The 22558-nt window shown below is 30.2% G+C and overlaps 5 protein-coding genes across 11 annotated transcripts; 3 read left to right on the top strand and 2 right to left on the bottom strand.

The window, feature by feature from the left end:
* Positions 1-1583: 1583 nt before the first annotated feature.
* LOC117158987 (gem-associated protein 7) lies at positions 1584-21989 on the bottom strand. 6 transcript variants are annotated; one of them, XM_076618912.1, is made up of 4 exons: positions 21942-21989; positions 16881-17061; positions 16306-16508; positions 1584-2402 (listed from the first exon to the last, which is right to left on the bottom strand). In XM_076618912.1, exons 1-3 carry the CDS (start codon positions 21972-21974, stop codon positions 16324-16326), a joined length of 399 nt encoding a protein of 132 aa, XP_076475027.1. In that variant the 5' UTR covers positions 21975-21989; the 3' UTR covers positions 1584-2402; positions 16306-16323. The 6 variants fall into 6 exon arrangements, with proteins under 6 accessions (XP_076475027.1, XP_076475026.1, XP_076475023.1 ...); XM_076618911.1 differs by lacking the exon at positions 1584-2402 and adding an exon at positions 12184-12321; XM_076618908.1 differs by lacking the exon at positions 1584-2402 and adding an exon at positions 12864-13002.
* On the top strand, positions 8458-11621 carry LOC117158968 (uncharacterized). The gene is made up of 4 exons (XM_033338397.2): positions 8458-8574; positions 9156-9289; positions 9564-9776; positions 10937-11621. The coding sequence occupies exons 1-4, from the start codon at positions 8493-8495 to the stop codon at positions 11354-11356; spliced, it is 849 nt and encodes a 282-aa protein (XP_033194288.1). The 5' UTR covers positions 8458-8492; the 3' UTR covers positions 11357-11621.
* On the bottom strand, positions 11609-12972 carry LOC117158973 (uncharacterized). The gene is made up of 2 exons (XM_076618901.1): positions 12890-12972; positions 11609-12594 (listed from the first exon to the last, which is right to left on the bottom strand). The coding sequence occupies exons 1-2, from the start codon at positions 12907-12909 to the stop codon at positions 11865-11867; spliced, it is 750 nt and encodes a 249-aa protein (XP_076475016.1). The 5' UTR covers positions 12910-12972; the 3' UTR covers positions 11609-11864.
* On the top strand, positions 15062-16286 carry LOC117158957 (mediator of RNA polymerase II transcription subunit 30). 2 transcript variants are annotated; one of them, XM_033338386.2, is made up of 4 exons: positions 15062-15190; positions 15287-15703; positions 15771-16027; positions 16107-16286. In XM_033338386.2, the coding sequence occupies exons 1-4, from the start codon at positions 15076-15078 to the stop codon at positions 16203-16205; spliced, it is 888 nt and encodes a 295-aa protein (XP_033194277.1). In that variant the 5' UTR covers positions 15062-15075; the 3' UTR covers positions 16206-16286. The 2 variants fall into 2 exon arrangements, with proteins under 2 accessions (XP_033194277.1, XP_033194268.1); XM_033338377.2 differs by having other exon boundaries at positions 15062-15193.
* On the top strand, positions 17472-19638 carry LOC117158927 (uncharacterized). The gene is made up of 3 exons (XM_033338338.2): positions 17472-17541; positions 17633-18291; positions 18988-19638. The coding sequence occupies exons 1-3, from the start codon at positions 17493-17495 to the stop codon at positions 19528-19530; spliced, it is 1251 nt and encodes a 416-aa protein (XP_033194229.2). The 5' UTR covers positions 17472-17492; the 3' UTR covers positions 19531-19638.
* Positions 21990-22558: the final 569 nt, after the last annotated feature.

Below are 22558 nucleotides of genomic sequence, written 5' to 3'. Positions count from 1 at the left end.
CTTTATATTACTCAATAATTAATAAACACAAATATTAATAAACACTTGGTTAATAGTTCACAATTCGTTGCAATTGATGATATAATACGTTCGATAATCAAGACATTAGCGACACGCTATAGTTTCTAAAGGAGTGACATTAACATCTAGATAGCTATTTCAGTACTAAGCATGCAATATACATTTGCACGGCGATAATTAATGTCACACGCAAGGTAAAACAGAGATGAATAATTACACGCGTCGAACGTTGATAGATAGGCACGATTCAATTTCATGTAATTACTAAAAGAAACGAGCGTGCTGTTACTGTGGCATGGTCTAAACTGTGCACATTATATCGCTGGCTATGGTTGTATACATCTTGCAAGTAGCAAGTCCATGCTGTAATTATGGCGCGAGTTGGGTGAACATAACGGTAAGGTTTCGATTCTTTTCTCTATTTTTCCAAGACTGTCAGGAAGGAATGAGCACGCGCGCGCGTGCGGAACGAAATCCGCGCCGAAACGAAGTCAAATCTCCGAGACTAGGTGATAGGTTCCGTGCTGCTGCGAATACGTGATCCGTATCCGTAGTTTCAAGTTGTGATCACACGCTTTCTCATCATTTACCTCATCGAACATTAGTATGAAAATAAACAAAAATTTATTTGATCTATACGTTCAGAAACGTCGAACGTGTTTCGATAGTACAAAAATAAAAAAAAAAAAAGATGTACCATGTTAACCGTTCATGAAATTTTAAGTCTGCTTTCGTTTTCAACCTGCAGTGTATTATTTCCATAAACTAATTTAGAAAATGTAAGTATTGCGAGCATGAAGAAAGAACAGAATAAGTAACGGGTTCAAAAATTACAGCAGCATTAAATACAACAATTACGTAGCAATATAAGGAAACAATTACCGTATAAATGAAATGAAAGTTTGGTAAATTTGGTAGAACAGATTTTTTGTGTGATTCTGTAATATAATATAAATTACGACTGGTAAACGAATTAGTATGAAATAATAAAGAATTAAAATTTCATGAATTATTTATTCATATAAGTATTGTAATTTATCTTTAGATTTTCATCGATATTTCAAATTCCTAGTATGCATTGGATAAGATTCCCCGAAGAATCAGGTAATACATTACTCGAAGTAGCAAATGTAAATAACTGCATTTATTGTATAGACGTTTTGTTTTCACTTTTCTGTAGCTAATGTATCTATCAGCGATAAATCTGAAGGTTTCTATTTAACTACATTTATTTTTTTCGCATATTTATTATAATAGCAACTGAGAAAAATCAAGAAGAAATTAAATTAAATTCACTAAACCGTACTTTAATATTTTATTTATATATTTGTATATCATGCAGACTGAATGATGTTACTATTTGCGCTAAAAAATTGCGATTTATTATTTTGTAGCCTGTCCTTTAAAAGTTATGGCGCTTCTTATCTATCTATAGCTTAATCGATGAACTATCATATACATTTTGTAAAATATTGATATGTGAAATAATAATCAAACAATACCAAATACGATTATTTTGATATTGAAAATTATTACAGAATTATTGTATGGTTATTATATAATTTGTTGCACAGCTTTATTTAAAATTATTGCATTTCTTACAAAGGATTTTTCGTTTAGATCCTAATTATGTTTATTTTCTCTTTAAACATCTTATGTTACGAGCTACAAGTATTTGTTTTTTAAATGTCGCTTTCCTTCTAAGTTACATTCATAATTCTATATGTATCAATTTAATTTGTATGATATTTCTCTTAGTCGATTAACTATAGCGTTGCGTAATATTTATTCTATTTATAAATACTTAAACATTGATATTCCAATTATAATGCGTTTCAACTCTGAGATTTATATTTTAAATTCACCGCTGCATAATTGTCATCGATAAAAACGAAAACAGCACAAATTCTTAAAATACATTAAAGTACATACAATTCGTACGTGCAATTTTACAACGAAAATCATTGAAACTGATCGATCGCATTGATTGAAATCATACAATCAGTTCGTAAATAAGTTATATCAAATTTTGAATGATGTAAAAAATTTCGAACTTAAAATACACTTAATTATCATATTAGCAGAGATCCAACAGGACTTCATAAGAAGCGAAGTGAAAATGTGGGTCTGCAGGTCGTTGAATACCTAGTGACTTCCATCAAAGTCTCAATCATGAGTAGTGCTTTGCCAGTCTTCTTCTTCAGCATTTTCTTCTTCATGATCTGCAAGTATTTTCCGGTCGTTGACCGTCGCCGACGGCAAACGGCCCTCGAGGTCTTCTGGACGAGGAGTGCAATGAGGAAAAACTGGGCGAACAAGGGGCAAATCGTAAAAACTTACTCCGACCAGTGAAATAATCAGACCTCGGTTTCTCCTTCGATCTGTTCGAAAACAACGTTACCTGTATCAAAATTTTGTACACGTTGCGTCACAGAAATAAAAATCTTTCTGTGCTTTACTGCTATTTCCAGTTCTCAACACACACATCTCTGTTTTTTTAATATTGAAATTTATTAAAATAATCGTACGTTACAATTTACTTGTAAATTTATGTGTACATCCACAGAATTGTAAAATAGTTCAAATAACATCTCAATAATCGAATCAAATAAAATTATTCCCTCGCGCAAGAAGAATTTAGTTTTATAATTCATACTCTCATTAATAATTAAATTACGTTAAATCAGTTAGTATTTAAAAAATCAATATTTTATAGTAATTATTAGTGATAAAATTAATACAAAATTTCAGTTTCATTATTTCGTGATAAATGTTATCAGTGATTTACGTAAAGAGAAATAGAGTTTTATTTATTATAAACTTGAAATGAAATTTCGTTTGCTACAGTAATAATCGTTTTTAAAACAAAAGTTTGAGATATACAATAATTCAAATGCAATTTTATATAGGCATTAATATTATATAAGCATTAATTCTTATTTTTATATCGTTAATAATGTTCTTATTTTAATAAATGACAAATTCTACATATTAATTATTTGTAATTTTTGAAATATTGTAGAATTTAATTTGGACTGTCAACAATACCAGCATGAAAGTATGCGTGAGATATAACACGAACGTTTAAATTTCAAACAGTATCAAAATTTATACAATTAATTACATGTATTTATATAACATTCCATATTTTGCGTTATAAAGAAGCAAATTACTGTAGTGATGGTCATAGTAGAAACAGTAGTGGTCAATAACTGGTAGGTACTTATAAGAAAGTATAGTAATATTTCATTATAGCGTTTCATGATTAATATCTACTAACTAAAATATTACATCAATATTAAGTGACTAAATCACGAGTCAAAAACATAAGAACTGATCATATTTTTAATTTATTAAACGGGAACGAAAATTAGTTTAAAGTATAGTTGACTGGATCCAGTAAACGTGTGATTAATTGCTTTCTGTGAGAGCTGCACCTTGCAGTTTCACTGTTACACTTCCATGATTCCTTGCATGAATAATTTATCTAGATGATAAGCCGGTCTTCGAAACGTGCGTGTTGAATTCGTTCTGATTTTTACGCATTACAGTATCGAGACGATAAATTCAGTCATTTGTAAGAGTAATTGGTTTTCGTTAAATCGGCGAAGTTATGTGGTGCGTCGAAATAGACAGGAATACTGCTGACCCACTTTATAGCCTGTTATTTCGATGATTTTTTGCTGGCGATAATGAAACAGTAGTAAACACTAAAAATCATAGTTAACGCTAGCGTGATTTGATAATTATACATGCATAATCCTGACGCATAAATAATAGGTAAACGTGGAAAAACCTTGACTTAAATCAGTTTAATCATCCTCTTTTTCCTTTTGTATATTATTTAAATACGATATTTACATATTGTACACAACGTTTTCATTGACAAGTCATTAGCCAAGTATAATATTGATTAATGATTCATTAGTCAAGTATACCATTGACTAATGATTTTAAATAACTGTCTTGTTGGAAAAACAAAAGCCGCGTTTACAGTTACAAACACGTTGTTATCTTATTTTTTTTTTTGCGATACTTATGAAAAATATCTTTAAAAATCTGAAACATATCAAATCAGAAATGGGATCAAAATTATCTTAATAACGTAGAAATATTCTTTTAATCATGAATCATCGGTATTACTCACTGCTATTACAGGTTTAAGGAAAGGAATGTATATATATATATATATTCCTTAAACCTGTAACACCAGTGAGTAATATATATATATAACTATATAGCAGAGTTATATGTCAGAAATTTATACAATATAATAGAAAATGGAATAAATAGAAAATGGAATTGTCCAAAATGAAAGTTGGAATTATTATTTTCGAAGTCATATACGTAGACTATTTTTTGCAATGTTGCGTTTCTATGATTAATATGTAATCTTTGCGATTCAAGTGGTAGTCACCTAAAGCAACAGATTTCATAAATTATATTATTATTGGCGTATATCAATAGGAATAGCATTCTACCTTTCAGTCAGAATCTTCTACAGACGACGTAATATACACGACGATTTATATAACTGTCGCCAGACTTTCAATGTTCTCGTATAACGCAGACATCAGCAATCTAAATGCTAAACTGGTACCATTTCATGTTGTATTATTTTGTAAACGTCCCGATAATAATTGCACACGAGATAAGATACAAGTTGTACAAAGTGAAATATTGTTAGATCGATGACGGGAGTTTTTATAAAACGTCAATTTCCCTTTTATGCGACTGGAACCAGGGTTACTTAAGTTTGTTGATGATTGCAAAACGACAAGGCTTTAATTTAATCCTCAGCAGTTTTTTAGGGTCGTAAAACGAAACCGGTTGCATCCAGCTGGAATATACATAGAAAAGTCTAACCGCTAGAACCGTACACATTCTCATGAAGATGTTCCTTTTCGTGAGAGGAATCGCATCCAGTTCGCACAACGGCGTCCATAAAAAGTTAAAACAGTTCTTTCGAAAAACGTCGTTTCGATTCGCAAGGAATCGATAATACATTTTTATATAACAACTCCGCCTGATTCTACAGTATAGTAAGAATTGTCAATATGCTTCTGTTTGCCAATTGTAACCGAAGTAGTCGTGCCACATTTCACAATACACGTTTGACACGAAAATTAATATGCGATGGCCGAATTAATTTCATTTGATTTGAAAACATGCGAAGAATCGATGATTCATTCCTATTGTAGACACCTGTTCGAACATCTATTTCTTCCTATCTATCTTTACTCGAATTTTACTTAATATTTTTCGCGTTTATATTTTTCAACTCTACGTTTAAGATATCATTTTTCTCATAGATATATTCTCAGGTAAAAGTATCAAATTTTCTAATCAATTTACGAGGGATTAGTCGAAAATTAAATAATATGTTTAATATATAATTATCATTTAAACGACAGGTAGCATTTATACGAAACCGGTTTTCTATAGGAATATTCTTTATCGCTGGTTTAATACGAGGTAAGTAACTTCCACTACAAAAATACGTTACAAAAAAATTTCGTAGGCAATACAATTTTTTTCCGAAAATAATGTTAAGAGCTAATACGAACGACCCACTAAACCAGAATTCTAACTGTGTCAATACGCGAGATTATGCACGCATATACATCCGGCAATATAGCGCTTAGTAGCAGCTCATCACTTACGCCCTTCTTCGACACGTACGAGCGGAAAAGGGGACGTCGATCGATGATGATACACGTTACTCACGCTGACTGGTACATACTTACGAGCATTGTAAAATGGAAAGTGACGCAACTTTTTAATAATCCAGTCTTCGCAAATCCATTAATTGCTAAGGAACGTTGAGTTATATAGACTAATCTTCCTTGTCATAACATCGATCGTGAATAAACCACTCTACCTCTATTTTGATAGCGATTTTAACAAAGTTGAACTATGGTACAAAGGAAAAACATTTCTTAAGGCAGTCAGTATCAATATGACTATTGCTTTTTGTACAAAACGATATTAGGAAAGATTCAATACCTCATGAGGTATCAGTTTAGTTGTGACTTTTCTTTTTACTTTGAATGTACGGAAGTATAATTGCTAATGTATGTGTTGTAAAATTCATCATAAAAATAAACTAGAAAGTGGTATATATACGGGTGGTATCTATAACTGTTATCATGCATATGTTGCCATAGAAAGAGTTTACTTAAGGTGGACATGCGAGTCTTTGTACATTGAGTGGTGATCCTGACCTTTCGTTCAGGATATATTGTTGCCCTGGGGCTTAATCGTCACAATAAGATAGCACTAAAATTAAAAAGCAGTTTATTTTTAGAATCATATCGCATGATTGTATACAATTTTATCGAATGAAGTAAAATATAAGAATAAATATACGAACAACAAGTTAGCACTATACATAGCTTAATGTTCCGCGTAAAAACACAACTCGATTTTATACGAAAATTAGATGTATCAATATTTGGTTATATACAATGTTAGCAATAATTACCTGACGTAAATAAGAACTTAATTTTTTCTGATATTTAAACGATTGAAATTTTATTTTAAAAGCGTCATTTTTTACAGGGAATTATCATAGGATTTCTTGTGCTAAAATCTATTGTAAACAAAAAGGGGTTAATAGAACTACTATATAATTTCTTGTAATTGTGACATTTGAGATTAAGAATTATACTTTACAGTATGCACGAGCTCAAGTAAAATTTTCCAGAATCTTAAAAGTAGCCTTAAAGTTTATAGAAAAACGATATATGATTATAATAAATACTGCTAAATTATAGCTATATTTCACAGTCAACTAATTGCTACGTTTCATAATTATTTGAGTTACGATTCTCCTAATAATAATATTTATAGTAAAATATTGATACTTCTATTCTATGGTTTGATAGTAGTGTAAATACTACCTTTTCAGCCATACATGTAATTCAAAATTCCAAGTTTATTGTGTATCCATGATTTTCCTATAGTATATTTTAATTAATTGTAATATTTAATTAATGTACGCTATAATCAAACGTAACTAGAATTTTTGAAAAAAGAAACAGCTTAAACAATACAGGATCTCTGTGAAACGATGACCTCTAAAAAGAAAAGATTATATATATGTAAGTTTGTATAGGTATCGTTAATACCGGATTAATTAAAGGACGAAAAGGTGATCTGGTAATATAAAAAAAAGTTTACTCAGCACTCAGACAAAAAAGCAATAAGCTAACGGTAGCTACGAATCTAAACACTTGTTAAGCAAACCTTAATATCTCGAATAGTATCTAAGTAACTGATATTTGGTATTTAAAACGTCAAACTGCTTGACAAAACTTTTCACTTGACCATCCTTTTTTCTTTTTTCTTACTTTGATATCAAGATTATAATTTCCTATAAAGTAAAACATATTATGTGTAAGTATAAATCTCTGTATAATATACATACGTGTATAGTACATACTTGTATTTATTTTCGCTTATTTCTATTATTAACTATGAAAATAGTTATAGTCATTCTTTAAGTCATTCTTTAAGTAAGGAATTTTATTAGAAAAGAGTTAAATAACTATTATGATAAATATATGTTCCTATAAATATACCTGAAACACAGAAAAATTTAAAAATAAAATTACGCAAGAAATATGTATGTAGATTTCATAAACAAGTTTCATCAAACGAATCTACGATTGCAATTTATTAATACTTATCACACGTCGATCAATATTGGCCTTCGATTCGTAAGATTTACGCACTATCGATCTTCGAATCGGACTCACTTGAACGATCAGGAAGAAGAAGACTCAAGGTCGAAGATCTCTGGCAGTCTTGCGGGGTACGATTACCTGCGCGAAGAGATCGAATCTATTCTTAACAGCAGCACATTTCGCGAGCGAAAGAGCGCACGAAGGTTTCTTCAACCTTCTCCTTTAACCAACAATCCTACGTTTGAACTTTTCGTCTTTTCCATTTCTAAAAAATGTTTCAAGCGCATAGAACACGAAACTTCGACAGATTATTAGAAAAAAATCGCAGCTACCAAATTATAACATACCTTTTTAAATGTTTACAAAAAAGCACTCTTGATGGACGAATGATTAACGTTCGTTAATTTATTTTCAAGCGATCGAATTTTTTGATGTTCAACGACGGCATACTATTTTTGTGGAACACGCAGCTCAGCCTATTAGTCTCTTGTTCAATGAAACAAAATCCCAGTAAGAGGATAAAAACGAATGCGGTTAAGTTACAAAACCCGGTTCTATATACCGGTGAATTTCCTAGAAAGCAGCAAGAGAATGTCCGAATAGGCTTCGTTGTTAGGTCGTCTCGATTGCCGAAAGTGAAGGAAGATTTGACTTTTTGCTCCGATATTAACGGAACGGCGTTAACCCCGAGGGGCCTCTCGGTAGTACAGACCGAAGGGGTAGAGGGGAACGTAGATATAAAGGAGAGAGCCCCGTGCTCCAGGGGCTTAGTACCGTTCAAAGATGCAGGCTGCTGAGATGATGCGTGGTACCAGGACCGTCTACAATCTTGTGTTTCTAATATCTCTCTCGATTGCTTATGTCCGTGAGTAGAAGGAATTTTTGAAATTCCCGCGTGAACCAAGCGTGTATTCAAATCTACATGGTGCTTATTATAAATTGTTACGGGAACAAGTGTTAAGTTGTTTGTGTGCCTTCGGGATATTTGTGATTCGAGTAGCGATCAAATGATTAATGGAATTCATCGATATCATGGGAAGCAAGTGTATAGACGAAATAGCTAATAGCGGGCAAAAGTGTGTTGAATATTTGTTTAAATATCGTTCGTCCTTGGTAAACTATGACGGATCGGAGTTTATATTTTGCGCAAAATATTTGCTTATTTTGATTGGTACAATTTGCCCACGGGTTTCCTATTTCATATAATACTCAAAAATAACTATACGTATATCGCTTATCAATTATCAATAATACAATGTGATTCGCAATTATAAAAAATAAATTACACATGCATGACACGCGCGAGTATTTTTTGTAATACAAGACTAGTGCACGCTGTCACATCGCATTATAGTATTATAAATTATCGTTTGTCAAAATCTACAACTTGCTTCGTTCCGATATCAATTTACTTTTGGTTTTTCATTCGATCCTAATTTCTTCTAGATTCCTATCCACTCCAAGTATTACCTGTCATCCCAGGCTATATTCCGGTTTATATACGGCATGGTGATCAACCATTGGAGGAAATAAATCCTGCCTTAGCCGAGGCATTTCACGAAGGACCAAGCTTATCCAAGGTGACTAATCCACTTGAACAATTTAACGATAAACAATAAAAATTTGTAAAAAGAGAATTATGATTGTAATAGTTAATAGCATTTTACGAACTAATTCTTCTTTACTGGTCGAAATTAATAAGCATAACTGTAGTATCGAAAAGTTACTACAACACAAGTTACTTTTTTAAATAATTCCAGCTTTTTATTTCACTCGTTGCAATGCGATGGCAATCGCGATATTTGAATGTAAATTCGTAAAATGTCAAAATCTTTCGTTTAATTGTTGTTACAGAAAACCGATTTAGATAATACTTCTGATTTTCCGGCTATTATTCTTGAGGAAGGCGAAATTAATAAGTACAACGATCACCCTGTAAAAATTAGACAAATGAGCAGTCTTTTTAATCCTAAAGATGAAAAGAATAGCAAATTAACAGAGGGCGATGTAAAAAGACATCGAGAGAAACACGTAAAGAAAATAATTGCTTCAAAACCTGTGGTTAAAGTATGAATCTCATTTATTTCGTATGTTTTTCATGTTGTTAAAATATAAATCAGGAAAACACCAAAAAACATAATTGCTCTTTTTCTAAATCATATAATATTGATTAATTTCTAACACTTTTCTTACCAAAAATGGATATTGCTTCATGATGGTAATATGCGCATTAACAACGGATGATGCGAGAGTGCGGAAAAAATATTACCGCCAGTTCGATTAATCGTAGTAATTGCTTTTATATCCTATATATTTTCACCTGACACCTGCGTAAATGGTTAATCTTAGGGAGAGATCAATGACTCATTAAATCGTCTGTTCTTTTCATTTATTCTATCATAATACATTAATAGCGATAAACTAATGCTTCAATGATCATCTCAAATAACTTGAAAAACAAAATTGAACAAAAATTCATTCGTGTAAACCTTTGATCACAAATTACGTATATACATACATGTACACATTGATTAGGTACATAAACTGTATCTATACACTTGCATCGATGGAAGTTATTACTCTTGAGTACATGAAAGACATAAGTCTAATATATGCTAACAAGAAAGATATTCCTAGAATCAATCAAAAAAGAAATGTTTAGAAGTGCTTCTTTCTCAAACTGGATATGTCAAAACTATATTAAAAAAATTCATGTTTCACGCTTCATAATTACCAACATTGCCGAACGTGTTATTGCTACATATACTAAGTCATGTGAGGGTTTCGTCTGAAATCAGAACACAAACAAAAATTAAAGTACTTCTAATCATTAATCTTTTTGAAAGAAATAAATTATATCGGTTCTAACGGAACATACAGTTGTAAGAAATATTCGTAAATCCTATCACTGAAGTATTAGAAGAAAATTATAAATTAGTAGCTAACGAACAATTACGAATCTGTATCGATATCTTTTCTATTGTAATTAGTAAAATATATACGGAAGATTGCAAAACGAAATATGATTTCTTTGTGAATATTCTGTAAATATAAAATATGCAATTGAAGTTAAATTTACAAAGGGCAACTTACAATCCTCATTTTGAAAAATATAAGTTATAACGATTTCATTTAAAATATAGTAGTTATCATTCTGTAGTAAAACGAATTCAAAACTATTATTCAAATGTGTGTACAATTGGCAAAATTAATATTTTATTTTTAAGGTTAATCCATTAACTGAAGAAGAAAAAGCAGATCTTGAAAACTTACGAACTGATATCGGGGAAGGAATAACAAATTTAGATAATATACACGATTCCAATTTGCATCTTTTAACATCGACTTTGGATAAATCGAATCAGGAAACTAACGAACGAATTTCTAGTGGAACTAAATTGAACGATCGAATCATCACCGACGATTCATCGTCAATATCTAAGGATCTTGCGCAACATCTTACTGAAGAAAGTCATCCGACAACTCAACTCACGATAAATGATAAACCACCTGTCAAGGAACAACCACTTTCGAATGTTTCGTCCAATGTTCAAAAAACAACCCATTCATCAAAAACGTTACCGACACCAGAAGAAGGACGAACAGAGAATCGATCTAGGAAATTCGAAGTGAAGATGATAATATGATCGGACTTAAGATGATAAGATGATAATATAGCATTTATAGTGAGATTTATTTATAGCAATATGAACAATGTAGAATTATGTGATAAAACTTGTCCAATGGATTTTAAGATTCAAATGTTTATTGTCAAGTGTTACAAATCGAATTACAATATTGTGTACTATGCATTGTCGATCTACGAGAATACGTCATGCCTATTATGCTCGAATAAAGATATTTTAAAGATAGGATACAAAATAAAATAGACTGCGAGCTGTATTCGAATTACATTTATATCAAATATTTTAACAACAATACATCAGAACTGGAAGAAAAAAAATCGTGAAAAATATTTGCAATTACATTATAAAATTGTTTAACTTCCTTTCAGTTGCAACAAATATATAGTTACTGATATAGTTACAATTATCATATTTACATGTATTGTTTACCTAACAAAAGATAATGAATTCAAAATTATCACCGGGTATTTGAATCTTCTATGAAACACGATTATTTCTTGATAGTCTCTTATCGGCTTTCTTCTGACTGATCGACTTTTCCTTCATTAGGGATATTTTTGTGCATTTCTATCCTGTAATTATTATTAATGCGATTTAAAATAAGCAGAGCAGATACCACGTCAAATCCATTGGTTTTGGACATTTTCGGAGCAAATTTTATATTTTTAAATGTATTTTCCTCAATCTTTATATCCAAATATGTTCGTCGATCTTGAAGAAATCTTTCACTCGACAAAATGAACGTATTATTTCCAAATACACAAGCAAAAGCTGGTAAATTCTGCTTCACTTCTGGTATATAAACATCATGAATTGCTCGACAATGAACGTTCGATGATTTCATCTGTTTCTCCGAAGAATTCTGGAAATATTTGTCCTCGTTTCGATTTACGAAATTGAGCCTGAACTGCCCTTCCTCCTTTATTTCTTCGTTTATTTTTGAATTTCTGGCATCTTTTGACACACTGTCAAAAATATTTGATTTTAAACTGTGATGCGTCGAAGGCTGATTTAAATTAGCCACTTGAACTTTAGCAATTTTCGACAAAGAGAATATTAAGCACAATTCCTTACTTTCATAAGGGCATATGTGCTTGCTTTCACTTAAAAATTTCTGTTTTTTTTCATTACAATTTCCGACACAAGTAGTGTGGTTTATTTTCCTATTTGAGCGTTCACTTTTGATTACCTCGGAGTCGAAGTTTTCATTTATGTTTTGATCTTGTATCCTCGAAGCACTATTTGCAATATTAGATTGAAAATTTCGATTTTCAATCGCCTTGTTTTCAACATATAGAATAAAGCTGAATAATATCACAATGAAAAATAATGATTTGCGAGGCATCGTACCGGAGATGATCAACTTGCCACTGTTATTTTTCGTTCACGTATCTTAAAGCGTCCAGTAACAGTCTGCGACGAGATAGATACTGACTGTGCCAGAAAAACAATGTGAAGGCAAAAGCAAGCAAGGTGCATGGGGACTGAAGATTGGGCCGTTATGTCTACTGTGTTCATTTCGTGCGCACTGACCTTATCTCCTGTTTGGACATTGTTCGAATACCACCGAATTTGGCCCTATGTATCTTTCCAAGAATTTAACATCGACTTTGATCCTGCGTTCTGAGGGATGTTTCACTATTCTTCTCTAACATATAATCGTTAGTATACATCTATACTTAAATGCAGAAATATTGTATAAAATATTATTTATATAATTTTAAAATACAAGTGAAAAAGTGAAAAAACAAAAAGTGAAAATAAATAAACAAGAGCGTATTTATATTTTGTTGTAATAAATTTGGAATTAAATTTATCGCCAGGTATTATAATATCCATGTTTATTATAATAATGTTATATTATATATTAAAATTATATATTAAAAATATTTATTTATATAATATTATTAATTATTATATAAATAATATAATAATTATAATTATTAATTAATAATATTAATATAATATTATTAATATTATTATATATTAAAAATAAAAGAGGTATACATTACATTTTGTATCTATAAATTATATTCACATAAAATTCTTAGAATATTAATGTTATACATTTACGTATATATAATGGAATTTTGAACAGCAAAAAATATAACGTATACTCATTTACTAGATTCTCAGTGCACGTATATTGTGAAATATACATGAAAACAAACTGGAAAACATAATGTCTGTAAAACGTAAGTATATGTATATATTCTTATTATAAATAGTATTATATTTTAAAGATATAGCTGTATATTATATATACAATGACGGGAGGAAGAAAGTTTAAAAGATATCACTATATTATAATTTTAGGAAAGAGAATTCTATTCTACAAAAACAATGAATAGATATATATCAAAATAGACGATTGTTACTAACATAGTAAAAGCTGCTGTCCTTGCGCTTATACTACATTATTGCCATTATTGATTATAAGAATTTATATTTACGTAACTCTCCCTGTCAAAATTTTATTTTAATAAGATGATCTTTCAGGGTGATATCGTGTTTTATATACATTATTTTTTAAATACAACATAATAACAGAGAGGAAATGAGTGTCCACGCTTATGCTTCTGATTGTTCCCGGACTAGTGCTGCGCCATGCGGCGAAGTGCTGAAGGCAGCATATACAAAACCCTATAAAATTAGGGATTTGCTCTATTTGATTGTACACTAGCATAGGCAAGAATCTATTAAGTACAACGCTACAAGAACCCTCGCATTTTAGCATTTTAATGATATTTTAGGATTTAGAATAATACAATTACATAGTCCTTTTTCTATTCAAGATCGAATATCGATAAGCCAACAATACAATAATAAATCTTTTATATTATTGGCCCTTTTTTATGACATTTTTATCAATATGCTCGTAATATTTTTTAATTAAAATGATATGATATTGTAAGCGAATTTCGAGGAAATACAATCTATTATTTATATAAACGCATCCCGATTTATACAAGACGCCGCATTTATTCAGGATGGTCTCAGATAGAAAAGTAGGGACGAACATTTCTGTAGAACCGTACAATTAATTAGGTTCTTGTAGCATGGAACTCAACAGGTTCTTGTCTGCGTTAATATATAACAAAAAACAAGGCAAATTCCTAACTTTAAATTTAAATACATAGATTCTTATATATGCCAGCGTGTTCCACCTTCAGCACTATGCCGCATGGGGCAGCACCTGTACTGTGAAACAACCAGAAATACGGGGGTGAACACTCTCATCTCCTTTCTAGTTCTATAGATGCGCGATGTGATGTCAACAACGTGCATGTAAGATGTAATTTGTGCCTTTTACGTTGCACATGTTAGTGGAAATGTGCATATTTTATTATTGTTTCTCTGCTGATGGCGTGATTCTGTAATTTTCGATTTATTACCAAGTAAGAAACATATCGTAACAAAAAATATTGATTTCGTTAATATAATAAAAAGTTAATATAATTTGTGACTTTTAGGATTAGCATTTTAATGATTATTTTGCTTCTTACATTTAAAGATAAAATATCAGTTATTTGAAGACAAATTTTTTAAATAAAAGTGTTGTCCGGAATTGTAAAATATATATAAATAGCCAAAATATAGCATTACAAGGGTACTTAACCTAACAATTTTTTAATTATTGCCTGATTTTCTTTACACTATCACACATTTACATTCAATTTAATTTTTCAAATTTAAAGCTGTGACAAGATAGAAATAACATGGCTGGCCAGCAACATCCATTCCCATCTGGGTTCCCTAGTGTACAACAATCTGCAATGAGAACGCAGTTTGGTGGAGGACAGATGGTATCTGGCTTAATGGGGCCACAACAAGGTAGTAAGTATAATGTAGTATAAGTATTAGTTACAGAAAGTGACCAAGAGGCAAATATTAGAAGAATACAGTAATATTAATACAAAATATTGATAGGTATGGTAAATCCACAACAATTTGGAGTTGGTGTAGGAGTCGGAGTCGGAGTTGGTGTAGGTGGAGTAGGCGCCAATACTATGGGTATGCCCAGTGCTCAACAAGTATTGGCACAACAGCAACAACAACAGCAGTCAGTTGCAATGCAACAACAAGTACAACAGATGCAACAGCAACAATTGCAATTACAACAACAGCAACAAGCTGCGATGGTACAACAGAGTAATCAAGCAAGCAACCAAGCTACAACACCACAAACTCCTGTTCCACCTACGCAACCACCACCTCAACAACAACAACAAAATAAAGAATTTAACACTGCTAGTTTATGCAGATTTGGTCAAGAAACTGTACAAGACATTGTTAGTCGCAGCCTGGAAATCTTCCAAACATTAAGAGTTCTTCAACCCCCAAATGGTATAATAAGATTACTTAGTTGTATTTGATATACATTCAATTATGTTATACAGCATTATAATTTTAGGCATGGCACAAGGTGCAAATTTAGCTAATGAAAAAAAGAATAAAGTACAAGATCAATTAAGGACACTTAAATTATTATTTAGACGTTTGAGAGTAATTTATGAAAAATGCAATGAAAACTGTCAACTTCAAGGTATGGAATATACGCATATAGAAAGTCTAATTCCTTTAAAAGAAGAATGGGATATGAAATCCGATGAGAAAAAGACTTCTGAAGCCTACAGACTTGCTTGTGAGGAAAGCAAGGAAATCATGGAAGTGAGTATAAACATTAATATAAAACATTGGAAACAAATATTTTTTTCATAAATTAAAATGTTATATTTAATTTTTTCAGCAAGTGGTATTAAAAAATAGACATCTCAAGGAAATCATTGATCACTTAAGACGTATTATTTCGGAAATAAATACAATGTTAAATATGCGTCGTTCGTGAATTGTAAAATGTAAATAAATATTTATATAAGTTACTAAAAAAAAGTTGAAAAATAAAAGTATTCTTTTTTATGTAACATAAGAGAGTTAATATTACTTACTTGTATTTTGAAGCTTTACTATTCTTTATTAATATCATGGATATTTAGATAAATAATGTCACTTGCTCTTAAAACAGCTTCTGGAATTGTGCCTAATGGTGTTTCCAAGTTCCGTACAAACACTTCTAAACAATCCACATCACAACCTCTAAATTGAGCAGAAACCTGTGTATTTTCATACAGATAAAATTCTGCTTGTTTACCTATAACAAATAATTTATGATTACATGATGAATCTTTTCAAATAATTCTAGTTAGCCTTAAAATAAAGATAATAATAATTCTAATTGTAAATTTATCATGTAGTTTCTTTGTGTTTTATATTCCTAAATTGTTTTATTTATAGTATTTTTGACATTAAAAAAATTAGTAATTTATGTACATTCGCGCATTAGGCTAAGTTTTTTTTGATACTGGCGCCACATTTGAGCAATTTTATACTCAACTGCTCTAACTTCCTGGAAAGCTGCTATTATAAAAATTTAAACAAGATTATGCATTTATAGGAATGTTAAAACATTTTTTTATTCGATTGAAGAAAAAGGAAACAGGTTTAAAAAAGTGCTATTTCATACCAACAATTCCAGTAATTACACGAAGAAATCGTTCGCGCAAAAATGCACGTGCTTCTTGCTTTTCAGGAGTCGCAAATTCCACGTTTATATTGTCATTCAAATGTGTACTATCTTCAACTGAACCAGTCATTTCGTCTGAAAATTCGTTGATTCGTAAAAGTAGACTTCTTCTATGGCGGAGCTAAAGCAACACGATATACATATATATATAGATAGTGTCGCTATAATGCCCGCCAAATTTAAAAAACTAAAATAATGTCGCAGCTTAATATTATGCCTGTATATTATCTCTTAAATTATTATTTCTATTAAAATAATGTATTTGTGTAAGTAATGAAAAATTTAAAAATAATTTTAATAATAAAAATTTTTATATTAAGAAAATTTGATATTATTACTATAAATAATAATGTTAAAATTAGATATTTAATATGCATAGTAAAACCCACATATTTTAACGAAGAAACTTAGGCACAATTAACATATTTTCGACCATATCTAGAAAACACACTTTCACAAGATAGAAGATGAGGGCAACCCGCAGGTTTTGAATTTTGTCAAATAGATTCCTCAGTTTCTTCTCATTCTTATTCGGAACATCAAGCAGTAACAATGAATTTCTCGATCTTTGTGCTTTTAACTGTATTTATTAACTGCGGTAGTAAGTATTTATATTTATGTTAAATATAAGTAATAATAAATACATTTACATTCCAGTGGAATTGTATCATTAATTATTACGCTTTATTTAGGAATACGTTACAGAGTTACAGCAACGACAGAAAATTTAGAAGTAATCCATAGATCATTAAGAGCAACAACTACAGATAGTGATAACATCCAGATGCCAGAGAAAGAAATTTCTCGGATGGATACGTCTTCGAAACAAAACTCGGTTACATTACAAGGCTTAGAGAAAATTGCGAATATGAAGATCGACTCTTCGAACAGGAAATCTAAAATTTTAAGAAGCTTGGCTTTTCTAGCTGGTTTAAGTGTTGGTGGTTTAGCAGGTGCAGCGTCGTCCGATGTAAAAACCTACACCAAATTGCCACCGTTGAGTGTGAATGTTGGTGCTTCTCGAATTTCACCTCAAGTTGCTGCAATTTATAATCCTTATCCTTACGTGTCGTATCCTTATATATTAGCCACTCCTTTCGGAATTTATCCTTTATGGGACCTACTACGGTCACAGTCAATTAATGGGATACAAAACAATTTTCAACCATTAACACAAAATCCGCAAATATTGAACTTGTTCGATAACAAACCAACTGATCTGCTAAATAATAGTGACGAATATGTAGAGGAAGCTCAGAAAATTGAAAACATCAAAAATCCGAACGACACTGAAGATACTGACAAGAGTGTAGAGTCCCAAGTGGAGGGCGATCGGAACGCGGAAGAGAAGGTAAGGATTTGGTAAAGTGAGCAAATAGAAATTAGACCAGAAAATTATCTGATATTTCATTTTTCATGGCATTTAATTTAAAGAGATATAATCATCATTTTAGTATACGCATTATGTACGCGTTTTCTATAAATATGTTTATACATTTAAGTATGTGTTTAACTTTTATTTGTGCCATATAATGAACTGAAATATCACTTATCAACCTTATTTTTTAAAAATTTATCATTTAATAAAAATTGATTTAACTATGTGTTTATAAATTATTATTAAAATATTTAAAAAGTATTTCGAACTTTTTGTTGAATTTTGCTATAATTGTAAAGATCTAACAATTAATATGAATATTATAGGAACATTACATATATAAACATTGCTGACATAATATTTCATATAAATATGTTTAATCACAAGTACGAAAAATGAATTTAAGCTTAATTTCTTCTAGGTTATTGAATAATGTCCTGCTTTAACTAGTAGTTTCTACAATACTTTATTCGTATTACTATAAGCAACATATAGGAAGAGTACATAAAGTGGTGTAGCAGATTAAAAATGAATATCAAATTTCGATAGATATCATTACACATACATTATAAAGCTGACTTTTGTTATAAGAAAATAAGAGAAATATTTAATAATTTATATAATCATCTCATTTAATATAATTTATAACAGTATCTCATTTGTTAACAGATACAATCATCTTCTGCTATTGCGTGCATTATGCGAAAAGGAGTTAATACGAAACAAGGCAATTTGGTGAAAGGTATTGTCAAAGAAAATGCTGATAGTTCGTTAATGACATCGAATCTACAAACTGTAAATAAAACAATGGTTCCTACCAACACAGCTAGTAGAAATACGACTCAAATTTCAATGACAATCAATACTACACAAAATTCAACAGTGAATAACAGCCAAACAAATCCACCTTTTTATGGCTATTATGAAGGATATCCACAAGACATAAACCAAATCGATTTTACTACGGAATCGTACGAACATAAATATCACGATTACGAACATACTAATTACAATTTACCTTCTTATGACAAACCTGTGAATTTTTATTCAGATAACAGATATAGCTATTATTCCGTACCACCTGTTGATTCTTATCCATCGAGTCAGTTTCATCAGGATCCCGAATATCCGCCTAACGACTATAAACGATTTTTCTATACATCAGATAATACACCACCATTTACCAATACTGATTTCAGACCTGTAGCCTAGGATCATTGTAACGTATAAACCACGTAACAATGTAAATGCTCATGATAGAGTAATATGCTAATAAATAAAATATTTTATCCTCCAATTAATGAAATAAATTTCATGATATATTTTTAAAAGATATAATTAAATGTATAATATAACATGTATTCAGTTACATAAGTGTTAAATGATTATTATCGGTCAGTAGAATGATTTGTATGTATTGTATGAATTGTCTCTTAGTATATATATGCATGTATATGTCTAGTTGGGTGTAAATAACTATGTCCTTCATGTACTATACTAACAATGTGTTGTGTACCTACGTTGGATAGATCAGTAATAATTACGGATTGCTTCATTACATTCCTTTAATGAACACGTTCTCGTATAATTCAAAGAATAGTTTAGAAAACATTACTACATAATATGTATTGTGAAAGAATAAAAGTATTTCTACTTCTGTTGTTTACTTCAATACTTCTATATTATTATTACGAAACAAGTAAGTATTACTGTGCATGTAATATTTCTATTCGATAATGCAATTCTATGATTACAGACGCTATTAAACATTAAGTATTGAATTGTTTGAAAAGTTCATAGTGAAACGTACCTTTATGGAAATAGCATTTTCATTGAACATTGTACATATTACCTTTTTTCAAGTACAATTTACTATCTGTTAATGATCTTATAATTGCTTGTTCGGGAAAACTCGTTTTTTAAAAATAATGGACTCTTTCAAACAGTTTTCATAGGCTTCTAGTGCCTGAAATTTTGTGGTAAAATATATTGTAAAATAGATGGATAGAGTAAATAGGATAGGAAAATCCAACTAAGGTTCAACATTTTTTAGTTTAGCTATTGTTTTTTAAAAAAATGATACCCCTTTTATTTACGATTAATACTGATGATTGATTGATTTTTTATTTCTTTGCAATTATTGTACTTAATAACGAACTGGGAGTATATTGATTTGAATTTTCGTTCGAAATGAATCGATGATTGATTAATTTCGTTCGTTTTGATGTTCCGTTATTTGAAATTCGTCTCCCATTCCAGTCAAGAATAAAACTGAATTTTATATTTAAACAGTCAGAACTGCTACTAACAACCCAATAATATAAATAACATTATAAAACTTTGAAAAATTAACATGTTCATTTTGAATATTAATGAAATACAAGATTTTACATTCTTAAATAGATAAACTGTCAAAGATTATAATTATCATATAATATTTCTATTGAAATTAATACTAATATTACATTACAGAATAAAAAATTTGCATGCAACTTCTAGTATCATAAAGTAGAATAGTTATTTTATATTAACAATATTTATGTTTCTAGAAATACATCCAATAGTAAATGATCATGACGTCAATATCTCATCATGGGAAACTATGACACTTTTTTTATCGGCTGGAAAAACTAATGACTCTTTTATGAAGTTGAATAGAAAAAGGAATTATAAACGCGAAAATTCTGAGAAAGTACATGAAATATATGCAGAAATATATAATCTAACGAATGTATAGTCTTTCGATAAAGACATGAAGCAATATAAAAATAGGAATATGATTTTGGAAGTGAATGATAAAACACAGTCTCCGCAATCATTTAGTAAATTTCCTGCTCAAAAAATTGCATATAATGCAAATGCTAATATGCGGAAGAATTTGCCAAAGAATAAATGGAAAAAGGTGAAAGTATTAAGACATGTGTTAATGAACAATGTATCGAATAAAAATGAAGATAATGGTTATTCCAAGAGTATGAATAAGAAAAAAATGTATTGGGTATCGTTTCAAGATGAAAATGAATCAAGTATAATGGAATTAATAGTTTTTAATGCAAGTCATACGCCAAATGTCTATCGCTCATACACTAATTATTAACATTGATACTGATCTTTATATTGTGTTTTTTTAATTTATTAATTTTAGTAATTTATTAAATTTATTAATTTTTAATTAATTTAACAGCATAACCTATAATTATTTTATAAAAGCAGCGCGCTCTTAAATTCTACGTAGATCTTAAGCTGAATTATAGAAGTTTATGATTTATGACGCATTATTTATTTTTTAAATATTCTATTCCTATATTAAACGAAGAAGTATTTGTTTTATAATCATCAAATTATTTTTTTTAACACTTTGTAACTGTATTGTAAGTAATGTGTCGTGTGATACCTGTCGTGTGACTGTTAACCAAGTGTTTTTTGAAATAATAAGTCCAGAATAATCGCTTTTCATTACATTTACAATATCTCTATAATATAATAATATACGCTGTTGGTAATAGAATTTACAAATTGAGAAAATGTACCTATTGGTTTTTGTGAACTGTAGATTGTTTGAACAATTAATTAAGTCGTTGTTATAATCTGTAAACGGAAAATCATTGCGAGTTGCAACTTACCTTTCTGTACAAAATCTGACAATAATGGAACATAAATCGCAATTCTTTTTAATTGTCGCTTAATCGGCAAACTCTTCTGTCAGTCTACCAATCGGACAGCGTGGTTTGCAGGGAAGAAACCTGTTTTATTTTCGGACGAGTTTGGAGGGCTGGGCTTCTCGTCTATTTCGAGAAGGCCGCCACTGCTGGTATTGTGTTTCTAAAGACGCGAATACTTTGCAGCTTTTACGAATGGTTTTTCACAAAGAAAATTTATCTGTCCTCTGATCTTCATTATTCATTCAATTAAACTATAAAACGCGTTACTTACTTATACTGCTTACCGTAAGAATATTTTAATTAGCTTTAAGTTAAGAATATTTTAATCAAATTTTTTATTTAGCGCCATTTTCATTATTTTAGATATATCAGGAGGCATAAAATTTTTAACAATTAAGAAATATTAAGAAAAGTTATAAGACATTCTATCTAATTGTGGAAATTTGAAAAAAGTGTAGCATATATAACTTACAAATTTTTGAGGAACGATCTGAAAATGAAAGTTTTGATAACATAATTATAGTTTCATTACGTAACGAAATCATAATTATTTTGATAAAATCCAGTAAATATTTAAG

This window comes from Bombus vancouverensis, chromosome 5 (genome assembly GCF_051014615.1).
Source record: "Bombus vancouverensis nearcticus chromosome 5, iyBomVanc1_principal, whole genome shotgun sequence".
NCBI classification, from domain to species: Eukaryota; Metazoa; Arthropoda; class Insecta; order Hymenoptera; family Apidae; genus Bombus; species Bombus vancouverensis.
Note: the sequence above shows the minus strand (reverse complement) of the source record. Positions and strands in the feature narration are given on the sequence as shown.

Coding starts and splice junctions, on each gene's coding strand:
- LOC117158968 (XM_033338397.2), top strand. CDS start 8,493: ATGCAGGCTGCTGAGATGATGCGTGGTACCAGGACCGTCTACAATCTT. Junction 9,290..9,563: donor AAGGACCAAGCTTATCCAAG/GTGACTAATCCA, acceptor TTGTTGTTACAG/AAAACCGATTTAGATAATAC. Junction 9,777..10,936: donor CTTCAAAACCTGTGGTTAAA/GTATGAATCTCA, acceptor TTTATTTTTAAG/GTTAATCCATTAACTGAAGA.
- LOC117158973 (XM_076618901.1), bottom strand. CDS start 12,909: ATGTCCAAACAGGAGATAAG. Junction 12,595..12,889: donor ATGTCCAAACAGGAGATAAG/GTCAGTGCGCAC, acceptor TATTGCAAATAG/TGCTTCGAGGATACAAGATC.
- LOC117158957 (XM_033338377.2), top strand. CDS start 15,076: ATGGCTGGCCAGCAACATCCATTCCCATCTGGGTTCCCTAGTGTACAA. Junction 15,194..15,286: donor AATGGGGCCACAACAAGGTA/GTAAGTATAATG, acceptor AAATATTGATAG/GTATGGTAAATCCACAACAA. Junction 15,704..15,770: donor AGTTCTTCAACCCCCAAATG/GTATAATAAGAT, acceptor TTATAATTTTAG/GCATGGCACAAGGTGCAAAT.
- LOC117158927 (XM_033338338.2), top strand. CDS start 17,493: ATGAATTTCTCGATCTTTGTGCTTTTAACTGTATTTATTAACTGCGGT. Junction 17,542..17,632: donor TGTATTTATTAACTGCGGTA/GTAAGTATTTAT, acceptor CGCTTTATTTAG/GAATACGTTACAGAGTTACA. Junction 18,292..18,987: donor ATCGGAACGCGGAAGAGAAG/GTAAGGATTTGG, acceptor ATTTGTTAACAG/ATACAATCATCTTCTGCTAT.
- LOC117158987 (XM_076618912.1), bottom strand. CDS start 21,974: ATGTTCCATTATTGTCAGATTTTGTACAGAAAG. Junction 17,062..21,941: donor GTCAGATTTTGTACAGAAAG/GTAAGTTGCAAC, acceptor GTGTTGCTTTAG/CTCCGCCATAGAAGAAGTCT. Junction 16,509..16,880: donor TGTAATTACTGGAATTGTTG/GTATGAAATAGC, acceptor TATTTGTTATAG/GTAAACAAGCAGAATTTTAT.